The 21,460-nt window shown below is 37.1% G+C and overlaps 1 protein-coding gene across 1 annotated transcript in view; it reads right to left on the bottom strand.

The window, feature by feature from the left end:
• LOC145984033 (protein Wnt-16-like) overlaps window positions 1–20,269 on the bottom strand; it is a 176,024-nt gene extending 155,755 nt beyond the window's left edge. Inside the window, exon 1 of the mRNA XM_083117367.1 lies at window positions 19,809–20,269. Coding sequence (XP_082973493.1) covers window positions 19,809–19,885 — 77 coding nt within the window. The 5' untranslated portion in view covers window positions 19,886–20,269. The remainder of the gene's footprint in view (window positions 1–19,808) is intronic.
• Window positions 20,270–21,460: the final 1,191 nt, after the last annotated feature.

The raw sequence follows: 21,460 nt of genomic DNA, 5'->3' as shown, positions 1-21,460 counted from the left end.
CAATCGACATGTTTTTGATTTGATTTGATTTATTTTATTTTACTTCGCGTTTTGTGCCTCTTGGCTAACTTGCGAAGGTGGGGATGAGCGATAAAATTGATGAATGGACATTCACAAACAACCATGCCCGAGCGGGATTCGAACCTGGGACCCTTGGGCAATCGACATGTCTTTTATATTTTGTGTGTTTGTGTGTGTGACACATATAGTCTATACCTACACACACATACATACATACATACCAGGAGCGTATATTCTAGCGTATCTGCGAAGCCTGAAGCCTAGAGAGTGAAATACAGAAAAAAATAGCTTAGAAACTGTAAATAAAAATACTCATTTCAATAAGGTTATGATTGCAATTCTGAAGTTAGCAATCTAATTTCTTAGAAGTGGGCAACCTGACTTCTTAGGAGTTGGCAACCTGATTTCTTAGTATTTGGCAACCATATTTCTTATAAGTTTTGCAACATAGCTCATGTTCTCGAGTTAATTATAGTCTCATCCTTCCTTCATAGCCAAGAACCACGTATTGTTGTGAGATAGTCCATATCTTAGACTCAGTATATCGCCACTGATACATGGCGGCTCGGTGGCCGAGCGCGTTATATGGTCGACTTCCAACCTCGCCACTGGAGTTTAAGGGTTCAAGTCCCCGCCAAGTCATGGGTGCACTTTGTATTGTCCCTTCATCACATTTCATCTCATCATCATCCATTCTCATCGATGCGATTAGCCAAAACTGGCAGAAAAAGTACGCAAAATAACGAAAATGCAAATAATAATAATAATAGCTACACAGAAACTTGCTATAAAGCACGGACGCAAATTTTATCCTGAATGAATGAAATCACGCAGCACAGATACACGGTTGTCACTGTTATTTTAGTAGTAAGACAAAGCACTAAATGTTTAGTACGCTACGAACGAACCAGATAAATACTAGCGTGAATTCTTGTGGAAAGAATTACAAATGAATTCCTTACTGCCAAAGCAGCAATTAGGTTAAAACACCATAGGCACCATGTATGTATCTTGTTATATGCACGATTTTAGGTAAATAATTCCAGTTATTTCATCCCCGTAGAGGTCTCTGCTGGCATGATACTACTTGCACACTATCGCTTTTAGTACTTTTTTCTTACAACAAAAATGTGAGTGGCAATCCTGGCTATGCTGTATGGTTGCATGTCTACAGGATGATGATTTTAGTTTTTTGAGAGCGGTTAGCGTCTAAAAGGGAGTTCTCAACGAGAAAGAAATGTTGTTCACCTGCATGTCCTCTACAGTGAAAATATGACGACACACTGTAAAATAATTAGTCATCCATATATGCTGTTGCTTAGTTCCGATTACAAAATATTCGAATTGCTACATACTTTTTTTTTTTTTTTTAAAAAAAAGAGTTGCCAAGTTTTGTCTTAACATCATTTCTTGCATAGTTAGGCTAATTTGGAAAGAACCTACAGATTGAAGTGGGATCCGAACCACTGCGTAATGTGCCTCCACAGGGAACGTGAGTTGTTTTCAACTGCAAATGTTTCAGGAGAATGGTTGTGCTTCACATTGTTTTCTATAATCTAGAAATACAACATATAATATTTAGGTGCCGGCCCCCGCGGCGGAGTGGTTAGCACATCGCGCTACGGCGCTAGGGGTCCCGAGTTCGAATCCCGGCCTGGGAATGGATGTTTGTGAGTGTCCATTCATCAATTTTATCATATCATCACTCATACCCATTTTGCAAATTAGCCAAAAGTGGCACAAAATAAAGCAAATGAATCAATAAATAAACAATCAATATTTAAGTGCAGATAATGCTACTGCAAACACAAAATATTAATAATTATGTTACAATTCTAGCAAAAATTACTCCCTCAAGTACTTTCTACACAAATGTTGACCTGCAAAAATGAATCATATATACGTATTAAAATCTAGAAATTCAGATTACCTTTGTACAGATATTTTACTTCTTTATGGGAATAAACTTTTCCAAAACAGTAGCCACGCCCTACATGATACTCATTTGCAGTACAGAACATTTTTCTTAGAAACTGAAATAGTGAGGCAGCAGCCCTTTGAAGGACAAGGCGTGTCAACCGGATTTTCGTTGGGACGCGTTGTCAGCCCATGAAGTCCCTTCGCCGCTGTTTTCTACCTTTCTAAATCGGAGCCCACTACTTCTTTTCAGTAGCTTGTCATTTTTTTTTATGTTTCTGGATAAACGCCGATTATTTTGCGCTACACGAGAACACTACTGAACAACTTGTTTTCATTTATCTTTTGTCCGTGTTATCTATAATGTTTTAAGAACGCTCTACATTATGATATTAATTATCTCGGATGTTCCTAGTATGACACGTATTTTCTTTACCTCTTCCTCTGTGGTACAGCCTACAATATTCGCAAATTTGCAACGATAATGATAAACTTGCTACAGATAACAACATTAAATGTACTTTCTAAGCAGTTCTCATAAGATCGTAATTTCTTTTCTAGTCTTCTGATAGCATGTATGGGGTTTATGTAAGAAAGGTATATTACAATCTCATTTCTAGTAATTCCCCGCACATTTTCGCGTATTCAACGTTTCTTTCTCTCTTTCTTTTTTTTTGATTGGATTGATTTATTATTTTTTACTTCGCATTTCTGCCACTTTTCACTAATCACGAAGATGAGGATGAGTGATGATATAATGAAATTTATGAACGGACACTCACAAAGAACACCCATACCCATGCCGGGATTCGAACCCAGGAACCCTGGTGCTAGCCAGGTTCCTGTGCTAGCCACCACGCCAAAGAGGTCGGCCCTATTTCTTGGGTTAATCGCAATAATGAGAATGAATGATGAATTGATGAGACAAACGCAATGACACATTCATGTTTAAGCAGGGTTCAAACTATCTGGCTTGCTAACGTATTACACTTGACCACTCCACCAGTGAGATCGGTAGTAATGTCATTAGATGGTTCCAAAGAAAAAACTTGATTAGTAGTATTTAGATGAGATCACAAATAACATTGAAAGTACATATTTTTTCCGTATTTGTTCTCTGGGAAATGAACGATGTTCTGATATCCGAACGTAGGGAGTTTATGGGATTTTAATTAATCTTATTTCAGTCAGAAAGGCAAACGTCGCCTTCATTTTCCTCTTGTTAAGAGTTGTTTAGATCGCCTAAGAAGGACAGGTTTGAAGAGATTTCAACTGTCCCTGAAATTTTACGTTGAGGCATAAAGGACAAACGTTCCACAAACTTTTATTCACTATATTGTAAAGACTCCCATAATATTCAACGCTGAATAAACATGAGCCACAATTAACGATGCAGGATGACAGTACAGAACTAGATCACAGGTGGTCGAGAACTCGTTTCATGTTGACTGTGTTCGCTCGTTGGTGTTCCCGAACGGCTGTGCGGGGAGCTTCAGTGCAGAGGCAGATAAAAAAAAATCTTCAAAACATCACATTGTTGTAGAGGACGTGGCGCTGTGCTATACAATTAATGCATGCGCCATTAACATTACAATGCGGGAAGCATCGATACGTTCTCGTCCCTTCCTTGCGTGTTATAAAACTGTGACATCTCTGTACGTTACGGTTGGTATACCCTTGCATGAAGATGAATATTTCGTTGAACAAACACATATGGTAAACAAAATTATTATCGTTCGGTCGAATTTGGAGCATGTTTGAGTGACAATATACACGAGTTCGGTACGAGTGTTTGTTTGAAGTCCAGTTTATGTACGGATAGGGTAATCGGGACTGAAAGTACAGTCTAAAGTAGAATCCGAACTGCTATGTGCCTCCACCGGTTATCGAACTAATATTCAACGCTGAATAAACATGAGCCACAATTAACGATGCAGGATGACAGTACAGAACTAGATCACAGGTGGTCGAGAACTCGTTTCATGTTGACTGTGTTCGCTCGTTGGTGTTCCCGAACGGCTGTGCGGGGAGCTTCAGTGCAGAGGCAGATAAAAAAAAATCTTCAAAACATCACATTGTTGTAGAGGACGTGGCGCTGTGCTATACAATTAATGCATGCGCCATTAACATTACAATGCGGGAAGCATCGATACGTTCTCGTCCCTTCCTTGCGTGTTATAAAACTGTGACATCTCTGTACGTTACGGTTGGTATACCCTTGCATGAAGATGAATATTTCGTTGAACAAACACATATGGTAAACAAAATTATTATCGTTCGGTCGAATTTGGAGCATGTTTGAGTGACAATATACACGAGTTCGGTACGAGTGTTTGTTTGAAGTCCAGTTTATGTACGGATAGGGTAATCGGGACTGAAAGTACAGTCTAAAGTAGAATCCGAACTGCTATGTGCCTCCACCGGTTATCGAACCTGGGATTCCTTGATTATAAGACGAGGGGGGCGGGAGAGAGAGAGAGAGAGAGAGAGAGAGAGAGAGAGAGAGAGAGAGAGGCAAAGTAGGCTGGCAACTGGTCTTTCTCTATTTTCAGATAAGCAACAGTGATGGCGAATAAACATGTCAAACATGTGCAGTGCAACAGTCACTGGTGTAGTGTAGTGTAGTGTAAATTTACCGCAATGTTCACAGTTCAGAATAAAAATGTAACATGTGTCATGATGCAACCTGTTTTCCTACATGAACGAAATACGGTGTTTAATTTGTATTGTGATGAATGCCAATCGACCATTTTCATTTGTGGGAGAACAGATTTGGAACTTGATACTATTACGACAAGACAATAATTCGTCTAAACTAGTAGCAACGAAGAAACAATGAAGCACTGAATTGCAACTAGTAAAATCATATTTGGAAAGTAGGGCTCTCCTTGTCTTTATAGTATGAATAAGTTTCATAGGGTCTCGGCAATGTGCAGTTTCATATTGTATGTAATCAGAGGGTCTCGTAAACTGTAGGTCCAGTCCCGATTACACAATCTGAGCATATATGGGATATAAACTTTGAAAATAAACCTTACAACAACCGAGTTGATTGCTGGACTCGCGGTCTCGCCACTTATACTAAGGATTGAGTCCTGGCCAGGGCGTTCCTTTGTGAGTTTATTAATCGATTTTATGTAATCATCATCCATCCTCGCCGTCGCTATTAGCCTAAAGAGGCATTAAAAGCACGTAAAATAAGAAAACTATAAAAAAAATGTTTCATGAAGATGTAGTTTGGAGTTTAAATTAATTCATTACGTCATGTATCCCCATGCTGGATATCAATGTTGATAGAGGTAATGATTTCTTATTTAAAAAATTAGTAATAAACTCAAGTGTGAATTATGTGTGCACATGTAAATAGTAGTTCATACTGTCTATGCTCAAATAAGTGATTTTTCCTAATTTGATATTTAGCATTAGTGTATGTATATAATACATATTTGTAATGATCAATTTTAATATGTCCGAGCAGGTGAACAGTGCACTTGATTGCGCGATCATTTTTGGACCAAAAAATTCATTGGCTTTTTCGCTTTTCCTGCATTCCATTTGTGCAGATATTATGATGATATCTGGAACTAATAAACGGTCTAATTAAAGAAAATTTGATTCATTCGGTCGGAAAAAACGTGAGATGGATGTCATCGTATTTTGTCTCATCAGCAATTTCATTGGTTGTCCTCACTTTTGTGATTAACCTAGATGATAAAATAATTAAACTACGTATTTTAACGTATAATAACTAAAATAGAAAGAGGAAAGTAGAAATAGTAATTAACATTTTTACTTATTACAAAAAAAATTAAACGAGGTGAATATTACGTCTGCCTCTTGAGAAGTTATCCTGTATGGCATGCATCTACTTTACCCAGCATTCTCTTCATCACAATTTGCCTTGTTACACAACAGATGTACATATAAGGGTGAGTAAACAAACAAATAAAAAAACCGTGATGAAATAAATATTTATCGATGTAACTCTTAATAAATTAAGCAAATGTCAAAATGTTTAAAATAAATGTTGACGATTTTGCTATTTTTAGTACAGGCGAGAGTAACATTATAACCACGTATGTGTGCACATAAAAACCAAAATACAAATTTTAACCATGAGATGTGTTAAAACGAACAAAAAGGTCGCATTATCACAAGAATTTGTATCTCTTTTAAAATTACATAACTTCCTACCCCTTTTACGTACTGCACCAAAATATTAACCTCTATTACGGTGGCAAAATTCTGACAAATCAAACTAGCAGTAGGCACACGCATTCTTATCTGACATTTCTGTTGTACGTATTGCATGTTTAGATTTTGTGTCACTTGCCTGCTCCTAAAAGTTAATTGCGATGAAATGAATGAATGATGATGAACTGTTTAAATGGATAATAAAATAACCACAAAGTAGAGTAGACTAGAATTTGTATGAAAATTCATGTTCCTATCTAAAGAGGCATACTTCAAAACAGCTGTTTCATTATGCTTTTTGACAAAGTCAATGAAAGGACATTTATTTGGCATATTTTGGCAATTTATTACATAAATGCATATTTAATTTCCCAGGGTGGCTACAAACAAGCAGAAATGAAATTCCCTGACTTTTCCAGGTTTTCCAGGACAAAATTTACATTTTTCCCTGACAATTACAAACTAAACTAAATTGATGTTTCTGCAAATGGAAATAATAAACTCATACACATCCACGTATGGTTTTGTTAAGTACCAATATTATCTTCTATGAAATTGACTTAATTTCTCTATTCTCTATGATTTGAATTCAAACTGCAAAATAGTGAATTTGGAAAATTATTACAATTCACAAGCTACGGAAGGATTATGGAATTTTGTCATACGCAGTAAGTTTAAAATAAAATACTTGATTATTTATAAAGTTACGACTAAATGAGATAAAAGTGAAGAGTGATTGATTAAGAAATACAATTTGTAATTTATCAGTCTCCCTATACATTCTCGGTATTATATGTTGATATTTCCACTAAGGTTTGGAACCCTCTGCTTGCAAGAACCATGACGTCAGACTCATTTTTCGATGCTTGAAGCTACTTCTCTCTTCTCTGTAAAGCAAACAACTTAACTCTTGCATATAAGTGAAACAATTGAATCGAACAAAATAAAGTGTCATATTTCCTTACATTATCAATGGGATTTCTGCTTCAGTACAGTATATCCAAGTGAAGTACTGTGAAACTGACAACATGCAGTTATACCATTACTGCTGACGAAAATGGTATGTAGGTATTAGAAATTTAATGCAAGGAATTTATAGAATTGCATTGTATAGATACCTGTTTTAGCTAACTACACATTAAAACAGAACACTCTAATAATAAAAGCTTCTGAAAGTTCATATACGAGGGGCATCCTGAAAAAAGCTCCAATGGTGCCTATACGCAGCACTAGTGGTCGGAGAGCGACACACACACATGCAGGCAGGAAGAAGTGGCATGTAGCTGTAATGTGGTACAGTTGCAATGCAGCCGGTTTAGGACAGTTCTAGGTTAAAGATTGCAGCTCTCATACAGTCTCTCACAGACTGCGATGTAGCCTACATTGCACGCTCAGTTTGAATAGGTGAAAAACATCCCGGTTCTCCCCAGCAGGGGATGGACCCTGACGCCCTAACGACTGAGCTCCATTATTACTCGCTCGATAAATGCTGATGGTGCGCACTTAGCTTGGTAATTCAAAACATATCTCGTGCGACAAATACGAAGATGTGGCTCCCGTGTGACGGTAGATACGCACTCGATCTCCTGTTAGAACCCTGCCACTTTGCTCTGTGATGCAAATGGTTTTGATAGAAGTTGAAAAAATCGTGGAAAATACATGATTTAATGTGGTTCTCAGAATTATTCCAGGTACGTATAACTCTATAGTTTACTATTGAGTACAATGTTGGAAAACTTGCATGTTCTATGTACACAAACATGGCCTAGAAAAGACAAGAATGTTGGATTTCATGGAATTTTTCGTTGTTTTAGGACATTTCCTTAATAAAATCGCTAAAAACGCCAACAATTCGCATTTTATGACAAATTCGCATTATTTCGATATTTCGAACGGGCGAAAAATGTGTCCAGACATCACTGCACATTCCTAAACATAACTTCGCAGCAATTACCATTTTTCACGGTTTTCGCGTTTGCGAAAAATCAATGTCCCTACTAATTGGAAATTACTTTCTGGCCACCCCTCGTATAAATTAGTAGATGCAAAGTGAAAATTTAGCAGGGCTGACAGAGAAAAGTCAATTCTTGAAGAAAGGATTTGCTTTTATGATTGAATGATTCGAGTAAATATGATATTAAAATATTTACGTATTTATTATTAGTATTTTATTTCATAATATTGGACATTAACCTTACTCAGCGAGAGATTAATGACCATCTCTCACGAGTTTAAACAGACAGTACAGAGAGTGGTGTTAATGTCATTACAATACTAGTGTTGCAGTAAATTTGAGTTTGGGAGCATGCACTTGCCAATTTTTATAACGTTCACCAACGCAGATTTATGTTTCACTTTTTCGTGATAGTATTCACTATATATCCCATTCGGTTGAATTCTTCTTGATATCTAAGAATAGTGCAATGTCATTGTAAACGTATGTTAACTTGTGCGAAACCAGTAATACGTCAGGATGATGAAAGTAAACCTTCGTAAGCACTGCTACATTAAATAAGGTGAAGTGAGCCAGAAGAGTAATAAAATTCCATCAGCATATTTGCAGTATAAAGCTCTTCTTGTTTATGCATGCGATTTTTGTTGGATATTGCAGTCCATGCAATTTCTGTCGCATGTTGTAGTGAGATACTTTGTCGGGTGGCGATATTCGACAAAAATCGCATGTATCAATGGAACCTATTTGTTTCCATGTTCCTTCAGTTTGCCCAACAAAATGCCTTACTACGATGTCCGACAACTATCGGACGGCGCCACCCGCTCTTATCCCCTCCATCTGTTGACAAGTCCCCTTACTACTCCCATACGGACATGAAAAAAATATAATTCAATGCATTTTCCACATAATATTTAAGAGGCTTAATCTTTACTCCCCCGATGATACCATATGGTATCATCAGAGTAAGATCGTACTGGCCTGATGATACCATATGGTATCATGGTGCTGATTACGGAATGAATGTGCTTTTTGGACCTTCATACTCTTATGTTTGGGTGGAAACTGACACAGGTCTGGAGCAGGCCTGGGAAATTCATATTGATGACCAACCTTCCCCCCTTCCGCAACATATCCATGCCACATTTCCGAGCAGAGTTTCACATTTTGGCTCATTATTCCACTTGTATTGCACCCAGGAACATGAAACATTTTTCAATATCTTTGGAAACGTCCATTCTTTGAAGAGAATACTAAGGTTTGCGCCTTCTGCCCAAAATAGCGGCAGAAGAGGGGGCAAACTCCAATTTTTATATTTTTTTCATTGAAATTCAGTGGTCGCACCCCCAAACTCCCCCCTTCCTCGGTTCAGCGTTCTATATTGTACACGGTTACATGCTATGATGCAAAACAAAACAAATGAAGTAGATTGCTCCCATAGTGCCCGAGTTATAACAATTTTCTGAGCAATATGCAAATTACCTATTTTTCGTAAAAAAAATATTTTAAAAAAATCACATTTTGGTTTATTATTCAACTTGTATGGCACCCAAAAACATGAAACATGTTTCATTATCTTGAGAAATGTCTATTCTTAGAAAAGAATACTAAAGTTCGCTCCTTCTTCCCAAATAACAGGAGAAGAGGGGGCAAACTCCAGATTTTTATGGTTTTTTTCATTGAAATTCGGGGGTCGCGCCCCCCAAACCCCCTTTCTCGGTTCGGCGTTCTGAATTGTACACGGTTGCATGCTCTGATATTTTAGCTGCAAAACAAAACTTATCCGAAGTAGATTGCTCTCATAGTGCCAGAGTTATAACAATTTTCTGAGCAATATGCAAATTACCAATTTTACGTAAAAAACAGAGTTTCACATTTTGGCTTATTATTCAACTTGTATGGCACCCAAGAACATGAAACATGTTTCATTCTCTTTGCAAACATACATTCTTTGAAGATAAATACCAAGGTTTGCACCTTCTCCCCAAAATAGCTGGAGAAGAGGGGGCAAACTCAAGATTTTTATGTTTTTTCATTGAAATTCGGGGGTTGCGCCCCCCGCCCCCCTTCCTCGGTCCGGCGTCTTGAATTGTACACGGTTGCATGTTCTGATGTTATAGATTAAAAACAAAACTTATCCGAAGTAGATTGCTCCCATAGAGCCCGAGTTATAACAATTTACCTCCAAAAATGAAAATTACCTATTTTTCGTAAAAAAATAACATTTTGGCTTATTATTCAACTTGTATGGCACCCAAGAACATGAAACATGTTACGTTCTCTTCAGAAATGTCCATTCTTTGAAAATAATACTAAAGTTCGCGCGCTCTCCCCAAAATAGCGGGGAAGAACTTGAAGAAGGGGAAACGCCAGATTTTTACATTTTTCCCATTGAAATTCGGGGGTCGTGCCCCAAGCTCCCCTTCATCGATCCGGCGTTCTGAATTGTACACGGTTACATGCTCTTATGTTTTACCTGCAAAACAAAACTTATCCGAAGAAGATTGCTCCCGTAGTGCCCGAGTTATAACAATTTTCTGAGCAATATGCAAATTACCTATTTCTTGTAAAAAAAAATATAATAAAATCACATTTTGGTTTAGTATTCAACTTGTATGGCACCCAATAACATGAAACATTTTTCATTATCTTGAAAAATGTCCATTATTTGAAAAGAATACTAAAGTTCGCGACTTCTCCCCAAAATAGCGGGAGAAGAGGGGGCAAACTCCAGATTTTTGTTTTTTCTATTGAAATTCGGGGAACGTGCCCCCCAAACCCTCGGTCCGGTGTTCTGAATTGTACTCGTTTGAGTGCGCTGATGTTGTAGTTGCAAAACAAAACTTATCCGAAGTAGATTACTCCCATAGTGCCCGAGTTATAACATATTTCCTACAAAGAGTGTTCGAATTTAAAATTCTGGGTGAGAAGCCCAGGCGAGAGAAATTTCTCTCTCTTTCTCTCTCTCCTCCTGCCATCACTGGTTTCTGGCGCCGTGGTTGTATTGCACATAAAAGGGACCTAAAAGTTGAGGCCGAAACTTACGAACGAGATTTCCTGTTCCCGTGCAGTTCCATAACGATATCTTTAAATAAATAATAAAAAAAAGTCAATGAAGACGAAATTCCCTGACATTTCCCTGACTTTTTTTGGCACCTCAAATTCCCTGACTTTTCCCGGTTTTCCAGGTTTTCCAGGTCTGTCGCCACCCTGATTTCCACATATACAGTGTATATTTTACAGAATTTGTGAGGATTTCTACTTTTCTTGGCCAAATAAAAAGACTTTCAAATTTGCAACTAGTTTGTATTGCTTCTCCAAGGGACATTTCCTTAATATTACCAAGAACGCCGGGTCGCTCACATTGCACACTGGGAGAGGAATGCGTCTAGGGCTTCTAAGATGGCGTAGTGGTGACGTCGTCGCCGTGTAATCAAGGGGCCCCGGAATCTACACCAGGGAGGCACAAGTGGTTCTGATCCCACTTCAAATTGTAGGTCCAGCCCAAATTAGTCTTCCTGTGCATAAAGTGGACTTTAAAAGAAACTCAATGTGTCTTATTGGATGACACGAGTCACACATTAAAATTTTAAGAAATCCCGTTTCTTGATCCTTTCTGTTGTTTAGTCATGTGACTCTTTCTTGAGCTTTCAAAATGTATAAAGCAACGTTTTGCTCAAATTTCAAATAATGTAATGTCATGATGTTAGAAAATAATTGAATGATGGCTAGAGGAGGAGAGAATTTATTTTTGTGAAGGGAAAAAATCACACTCTATTTACACTTAAATACTGCATATAAAATGTATTTTTGCATTCATTTAGAAAACTTTTCTTGTCTGTTTTGGGGAGGACAGGAAGGAATACCGGATTGTCCGATAACGTGAAATTCGTCCCCCTCCCCTTCCTTCTGGCATATATAGGGCCTCCGCGATAGCGCAGTTGTTGCCTTGTAATCAAGGGGTCCCGGGTTCAATACCCGGTAGAGGCACATGGCACAGTGGTTCGGATCCAACTTTAAACTGTAGGTCCATTCCCGATTAGCTTTTCTGTGCATAAAGTGGACTTAAAACAACAATTCAATCACTCAATCAATCTTCTGGCATAGTCACTTGACGGATACTGAGAGAAGTGCCATACTAAAGTTGGCAAAGTCATATTTTGCAGTGCTTGCAAGAAAGAGGTTATAATGCTTATTTGTCTACTTAATTTTCCAGCCGAATTGAAGGAACTGATTGATCGATTTTTTTAAAATTATGGCTGCTTCTCTACATTGGTAATTTTCACACGTCATTTAATACGGAGAGAAGACCTCTTAACTATAACAAACCAACTCCATTTGCTGAACTTGTACTGCGACAAATACTACACCGTCGTCCGAGGACTAAAATGTGAGCCTATAAAGGGCACTCAGCACGCCTGGGTCCAGGCGCCAGAACCTCGTGGGCCTGCAAGGATGTAGTTACTGGGGTGACTACGTGGAAAAGGGGCTGACGTTTGGGTGCCTTCCAAAACATAACACTTACACACCGAACTGAAGAAACTATATTGAGTTTTTCCAACATGAAATTCGCGCCAGTTACGTCAACACAGCGTCTACAGAAGTTGTTGAAAATTTGGAAAAATACTCTTTGTATTGTGTCACGTAAATTTCTGTAGGCAGTTTTGATGTTAATATTTTCAAACTGCTCAGAGGCCGAGGGCTTTCAATTGTCCACTCTCGATTTCTCCACACAAACTCTCGGGTTCGATTCCCGACCTGGGTAATTTCAGCTAATCATCATTTATCATCTTCATCGTCTCACAGCCAAAAGTGGCAGAAAAGGAACACTAAATAAAAAATAAAACAAAAATTCATTTTGAGTACATATCGTCTCAGATTTAGAAATTTTATTTTTCCTTCATATTCTAGGATAAATCTATCAAAAGGATTACATTCGCTTTTTGATTTTTATTTAACGCCGCCTTTCTGCCATTTTAGCTAATCACCACGATGAGTGATTATGTGATGAAACTGATGAAGGGACACACAAAGATCACCAGTGTCCATGCCTGGATACGAACTCGGTTTCGTAGCGTGTTATGCCAACCATTCCCCCGCGAGGTCGGCAGGATTACATTCGTGATTATGACTTCTCATGTTTGCTTTTGCTTTGCATATGTTAGTGTTTATTTTTTAAAGTTTCTATGGCATGTTTCCATGCATATTTTGATAGTTTTTAGTTCATATAAATCCTAAGCCTTAGTTTTTAGTTCATATAAATCATATCCTCTTACGAGAAATTCGATTTCCTGACACGACCTCGCAGCGCGTTATGCTAAACAGAGGTTTGTCCAGAATTTTCCATCCTGGGGAGTGTTATTTCATATTTAGAGGGAGGGTGTAAGGAAGAATTTAGAGCAAAGAATGACCATGAATTGAGCCTTTCTGAAAAATATGAGGGTGTGTTAAGGAACGTTTTGGGGTATTAGGAGGTGTGAAAAAATCATTAATGCAAAACGCTACATCAGGGACACTGGCGGAGTATTCGAGAAGTGGGCACATCAAAATTGACACAAATAACAATCGGACGTGTGGAAGTCAACACTGTCGTGACTTAACGCACACATACACACAACCATGGAATCAAAGGTTTATGTAGAGGGTAGTCAACAAGATCAAGTTACGGCAAATCTAGTTTTCCCATTTATATACTCACATGCCATGGAATCTATATCTACAGTTACATGTTTGCATCACAATTTTGGAAAGTTGCGCTGCAAGCAGAAATCGTATCTGGTGTGCAACAAACTAAACATCAAAATTGAATTTGGAAAAAATGAGAACGAAGGAAAAAATTCCTGAAGGAGGGGGAAGTAATGAATGAATGGTTGTCTGATGTTGCGTTTATAAAAATGAAAAAAATTGAAATTTTGTTTTAACCTACAGTAATGGGAACTGGACCTACAGTATAATAACGATTTCAATTTATTTGTTATGTAGCGTCGTTTTTTGTCACTTTTGGCTAATCGCGACCATGAGGATGATTGGTGATATAATGAAATTGATGAAGACACACTCCACTCACAAAGAACAGCCATACCGAAGCCACGATTCGAATCCTGAGCAGTATAATAACGAAGAAGCACGTGAATCAGATGTAGCATAAAATTCAGAAAAAAAGTACTGCAATACGTTTATGTAAAATGCATGATCATTTCATTAAATCTTTCTACTAAGATGTCACAATGAGAGATGAATGTGCGAAAGAGCTGCTTCAGAAGTGTACACATTTTTTAGTAGCGCTCTAATCTTGTTGGCACAGTTTTTAACACCATAAAAGAATGTTGACATATTCATTAGAGATAATGTTAGAAAGGAAAGTAAAATAAATTTTCAAATGGTTTTCTTTCCTTAACGTGTGATTTACTTAGTGTACTTACTTACTTAGTACATGCTGTACTTAGTGTCACTTTAATATAATACTACCGTAGAAAATCCACGGTCAAGATTTTAAGCCTGAGTTGCCTCGAATGTGAGCATCATTGTAATTTTACATAGTTATAGGTATTTAACTTCATGCTGTTTTATATAATAATAGGTAGAATTGGCTATTACAGCTCCAAAATTATGATAAGTGCACTTTATATTATAATTAGATTGCAAGGTGATAGCGTATTGAGCATAAAACTTTTAATTTAATTTCTCATATTCTAAACACAGAACCCAAAATGTGTCAATTGACCCAAACATACCATTTTTTTACTCCAGTAACACATCAAAGTTCAAAAATTGCTGATGATGCTCTTTTGGTGCATCAGATTATATAGAGAAATGCATGCAAGAGTACTTTTAATAGCTGCTATGCCGTGTGATGCCAAAAATGCATCAATTGAGAAGATCGTGTAGGTCATTTCAAAGAAACCAAAATTACATTTTACTGTGTTAATTTATGCACCAAAAGTGAAATATGCTTGATTGATGCATTTCGAGTTCTGTATATGGATGGCGAATCGTGAAGTTCCGGTCGTTCTATGCACATATACACATTCCCAAAGAAAACTATTGAAAAAATATGTATATATTTATCCACCTCGTCGCATTTTGTATTATCATGTTGTTATCAGCCAGTGAAGTTTTCAATATTGACAATGAAATTTGCGCAGACATGCGAAATGCTATTAATGACGGTAGCAATATTTTTGATTGCAAAACATGTGCAAATTTCGATATTGGGCAATCAAGAATAAGATGGGATAAAGTTCCATTCTCCCACCGACTCTTCGAAAGCATGTAATAGAAAATTTCGAAGTGTATGTCATATCTGGAAAGTTTTTATATCGTGATAAATGGATTATATACGAAAATAAAAGAAACAAAAACGATGCAATTACTAATAATAAATAGGTGTACAAAGACAGGCTATTAATAATTAACTTTGACAAACATGAATAGCCTGGAAATTTGTTTCCACTCTCAGAATCTATTTAATATGTTAAAATTCACGTGAAAAACAAGTACTTTAAAAGATGCCGTTTCTAAGAACTCAGGATGATCCGCCTTGCGAATGTTGTTCAAGAAATTCCACTATTAACAGAATGGGATAAAATGTTATATTTGCTTCTCAAATTAAAAATGTAGTATGAGGCAATTAGACCTACTAACATTTCGCGAAGCACAATAAAGTGTCTGATCCTGGATCTGCATTGTTAGGAACACGTTAGAAATAACATGAAACATTCGATATTTCTTGAACATGAAAGGTAGCGACAAAAAATTAAAAACACTGCCAGAAATGGTCCTACCAAAATTTGAATTGAAAGGCATATACCTAACAATGCAGTAAGTTTCTGTCAAACATGTGCTTATTACTTTTCCTTGGGTTCTGTAAGTAACTAGTACATGGACGTTTCTCGTTAATTTCATTTTGCTTTTTAGATAGTAATTCTGTACTGTATTTTTTAATTATAATTTGGTTTCGATTTTGCTTCTTTACACCAAATGTGGATAATCTATAGACAGACAAAATTGCACTTAAAAGACAAACGATAGAAAAACACTTTCTCTTGTTTTAATGTTATACAAAATTTAGTCTCTTGTAACAATAACTTTTATTTTTGAGCAAAATGTTATTATGCATAGTAATTTTGTAGAAACAAGACACTTTTATAGCTAAAACGGAAATGTGAAAAGTTCATGGTGGATGTAATTAAAGGCCTAACTAAAGTATAATTATAAAGCTTAACATAGCATTTAAATTGGGTGTGTGGGTGTTTGGATGGGAGGGGCTAAAAGTAGAAAATGTGAAATTTGTTTTTATTTAAAGAAGTCATTTTGTAGAAATTTGGAGATGCAACGTGCTAAGCAGCAAATACGTTGAAACCACAACATTGTATTCAAATGTATCTGAATGATGTAGTATGAAAACAATTAAGTTCTCCGCGTTCCTTTTTCTCTAAATTGCGTAAAATGGTCTCGTCAGTTTGAATTATAAAACATCAAAACGAATTTTCAGAATCTGATAAATAAATCCTTTCACTATTTCGAAGGGTGGAAAAATTTCCTAGAAAGTAAGTTATTATTTATTATCTTTATATATTAAAATTACGTTATTTTCATCATGGATCTAAATAAGAATTCTTGAATGATAGCCAAAGTAGTTGATGCAACATGTATTAGTAGTAGTAGGAGAGAGAGAGAGAGACAGAGAGGCTTGTATCCTACACACCAATCTTGAGCGAAAAACTAGTCCCATTATCTTCCATTGAAATTTTCAGATATTATGTGATTTATACATTGTAATCTTTATATACATATATGTACACATATATTTATAGTGTACTACGTGTTTTGTTACAATCAATTAGAATATTTGAAAGTTAAGGGGGGAAGAAAACCTCTGCTACAAAGTTAGTTTTATGTAAAGTCCTTGCATAAAATTGGATTCCAGAGAATTCGTTAATGAAACCATTTATTTATTCTGTGCGTTTCTGCGTTATGTAGCATGAAGAATCTCAATAACAGAGGAAATCACAGGAACAAGAAATTGTCGAGATCCGATCTGGTATCTATCTACATTTTGTATTCTAGCTTAACGGCTTACTTAAGGTTTATTTCGGTAAAACTCAGTAATATAAGCTATTACCCACATATTAATGTTGGAATATTAAGTAACTAAAAGCTTTTTCTTAATGACCATTAAAAATTATATTTTTGTTTATTTCTCCTACAACCAAATGAACAATGTCAATTCCAGGTAGATTAGTGAATTATAAATTAAGGCAGTTTCATCAACAAAAGATAATCCTTGAAATGGATTTGTAGTTTAATGTTGTTGTATATAACTGAAAAGAATATTCTGGTTCAAGAAGCAGCCAAAATGTTGCCAGAAAAAAAAGACAATCCACATTCGCAAATAAGAATTACAAAATATAAACTGAGGTATGTTAAATGGTTTAAATTTAAGAAATAATTAAGAAGTAACGAAGTTGGTCGTTGGTTTGTTCCTATCAATTTATATCTAAAACCAACTATCACTTTCTTTATATCCATTACATCAAATTGAACTATAGTTGCAAGGTGTCCAGTTTTTATTAGAGTACCCTATATTACGCAATCTGCTTTGTTGCCCTGTAAAAGTTAATATTTTATAGTATTTACTGTTTTAATGTTTATATATATATATATACATGTATAATACAATGAATATTATGTTTATTTTATTCTTTAAAAGTTGATTTTACATTGCCGTTCAGTGTGTCCTGTATTGGCAAAGGACAGAATTACTGGCAACCCTAGCTTGAACAATACCACCATGTGAACTTTTTATAATTAATGTGTTTTAATTCCTCGTCAAAATATATGTAATATATCTTGAGGGTAAATGGATTTGTATTTTTTCTACATTTCAATGATCAGAAAAGCGTGTGCATTAAATTTTTACTTTGATTGTTGTTGATTTGGTGTTTAATGTCCACTTTATGCACAGTTTAAAGTGGGATCCGAACCACTACGTGCCTCCACCGGGTATCGAACCCGGAACCCCTCGATTACAAGGCGACGACGCTATCACTGCGCCATCAAGGAGGCCCTAAATTTTTACTTTGAGTGTTTGTACACATAGAATACATATATTTACAATGTACGCTTTTTAGAAGAAGATAAGTGAACATAATAATTATTATTATGTAATAATAACTGAAATAACGCAAGAAATGCACATACATTTAATTACAAAAATACTTCATGGGAGCAGTGTTAAATTCTCGGCTCTGCTGAATTTTCATGTGAAGAATTGTTATTGATTGATTGATTGTTTATTTTACTTCGCGTTTTGTGCCTCTTGGCTAATTTGCGAAGATGGGGATGAGTGATGAAATAATGAAATTGATGAATGGACATTCACAAACAACCAAGCTCGAGCGGGATTCGAACCCGGGACCCTTAAGAATTGTTATTGCACTTTGCAACGTAACTTTCTCATCTACAAAAAAAAATCTTTTTCGAGTGAAACCAAAGTTAAAATAAATTAAAATTCATAGGACTGTGTATATATAAACTTTCGAAAACATTTATCATCAGTTCTGTTTTTCGTTGTAAGAATTTAATGCGAGAATGGTGTAACGCAAGGTCTTGCAATTTTTTAATTATATGAATTTTTTCATTTTGGTTTAGTTGTTTATAAACATTTTTCTAGTTAGGAAAATAGTTAAAATATTGCCGAATTTCTATTCATTATAAAGTCGTATGTCGTCTATCTTGGACTGATGACATTTGATTGATTGATTGATTTGTTGTTTTAAGTCTACTTTATGCACAGAAAGGCTAATCGGGACTGGACCTACAGTTTAAAGTGGGATCCGAACCACTATGTGCCTCCACCGGGTATCGAACACGGGATCCCTTGATTACAAAGCCGACGACGCTACCACTGCGCCATCGAGGAGGCCCTGATGACATTTGAAAAGCCGAAAAGAATCTCGTATCATTTTCAAGTTTACATTGGAAAATCTAATATCTAAACTAACGGAGTTTTAAATATGATCATTATATTGTGGTAGATAAAGTTTTGCCTAAGGATAAAAGTGTTTACTTTTGTTGCCAGGGTCACTCGGGTCTAGTTGGTGGGGGTTCCCCTGCCCCTCCCCCTTTATCTTCACCCGGGCTGAGCGCGAATTCCATACGGACTTTGCAACGGATACACGTGTAACGAGACTCAGGAACAACCGATCTTGTAGACACTTTTCTCTTCTCATAAAGAAGCATGGAATAAAACTCCCTCGCGAGAATAGTTTTGAACAAATTCGTGGTTGGCAACACTTGTTCCTGTACAAGGTTACTACACCGGCATACTTTTCAAGACTTTTTCTGTGGTTCTTCCCTACCCTACCTGCTCGTCGGCGTACAAGTCCATGCTTGCCGATTCTAAATTGTGGTGGTTGTGGAAAAGGTGTGGGGGGGAGGTCGCTAGCGTTGCACGCTTAGGGAAATCACCTCTCGTCCAATGTCACAGGATCGCGAAGCTCCATAGCGGCTAAAAAGCAACATTCTTTCAGCCGGTAACTGTGGACATCTATTGTAAGAGTGCAACCGGTCTAGATCAGAATTCATGACATGACGCCCCTATTAATTCTCTATAAAAACGAAACTGAAGGCCTCTTCTTGCAGAATATATACAACTCTTAAAGAAAAAAAACAGCGTCCGAGTGCAACATAAATCGTGAGTGTACAAATAACAATAACTTACATCCAGTTTCCAGCAGCCAGCTGGACAAGCATCCAAAATGCAAGGAGTGGGACACAAAGGGCTACCAGGTTTCTCATTTTCAAGTCCAGAATGCCTTGGAGGAAGAATCACCACACTGGGCGAGCAGCGAGACACGTAACTTGTTTACGGGCAAGCGTTTCTGCCTAAAGGTTTCAACTCGTGCACCAATCTTCTTTGGATTCACTTGTCGCCATCTTCAACACACTCTTTTGGACAAGACACTGACCGAGATGCGAATAATTAATTGGCAATTAAAGCATGAATTAACCTGATTCACCACCGACAGACACAAGAGAGAGAGAGATCTCGAACTTTTCTTCCCCTCCCCCTGCGAAACTTCACGCCTCGAAGTCGGTTGTCTTCATCACGTGTGTGCAACCTTGCTGAGGCGATCGCGTTGTGGACACACAAAACGGAACGGCGGAACTCCACTTTTCCCGTTCTACACGCACACTGCCTCCACAGAATTACAGACACTGCTTTCGAAGCGGGGGAGGGGGGACTCCTGAGGCAGGCTTCCTCCCATTGGTCCTCGCGACTAAGCCTCAAACTCCTCCCCCCATTGCACTGCAGATCGGCGAAGTACTGAAGGTTTTAGCAGAGAAGCGATATGGTTCATTACAGGGCGGCTGTCATTCAGGCTATTCTTTCGGGTTTCCGATTGTCGGCAAACTTGAGAGAGGACCTCCCGTGCAACGGGGAAATTTGGCGAAAGTCTTTCACGTGAACGGTTCTTCGAGGGGGAAAACACATTCTTTTGTTTACCACTTAATTCAATACCCGCGATACAGGTCTACAATTAAGGTGATTTTTGACACCAGTTTTTGAGGCTAGGTATAAATCACCGCCTCTTCACTTCAAGACAAAGAATTTGAGATTTCTAGGCTGAAAGTGGGGAAGAGTTCCCAATTGAGATTCCCGAAATGGGGATTAATAGGGGATTTCCCACACCACTCTGAAGTTATTTTTAATATTTGAAAGCATTTGCCAATAATACTATTAAGTAGTAGTTATCGTAGATTTACAATATTATAGCATTAAAAATTAAGAGTTTGTTATTAAAAATGGGACGCAACCGTTTATTATTTAAAATTGAATATTATATCACACAAAGATAGATGACGATTATAAAATACATTTAGGTGCACCATAAATATAATATTACATTACATTAACATAACATTAGTTAGACTACCCATGTTGTGGCTGCTGATACTTTAAAAACGTTCATGAACTCGCTTGTATGTATACACACACACACACACACACGGTGGTTGGATGGCAGCGGATATTGACGGTCAACTCTTTGCAGTGCAATAAAAGATAAACATATATTAAATAGTCATCTTCATAAATCTCATTCTATCACGATAAAGGCTAAATCTAAGACAATCAACAGCTTATACGAATGAAGTTTTTTTCAACTTGAAATCAGTTCAACTCCCACTGAAGCTGATTGTTTAAGGGCCAACGTAAATGTTTCTTGTCATTAGATCTTGGTGCAATTTTTTGCCAGAGCTGGGTGTAAATGACGATAAACATTGGCATTCTTACAAACGAAGTTGCACTTAAAACGCGGCTTCAGTACCTTAGACACTCACCATCTCCCTTTCAGAGCAGGCAGGATACGA

The sequence above is a fragment of the Lepisma saccharinum genome, chromosome 2 (assembly GCF_977018435.1).
Source record: "Lepisma saccharinum chromosome 2, izLepSacc3.1, whole genome shotgun sequence".
Taxonomy (NCBI): domain Eukaryota; kingdom Metazoa; phylum Arthropoda; class Insecta; order Zygentoma; family Lepismatidae; genus Lepisma; species Lepisma saccharinum.
This window is presented reverse-complemented; position numbering and strand designations above follow the sequence as displayed.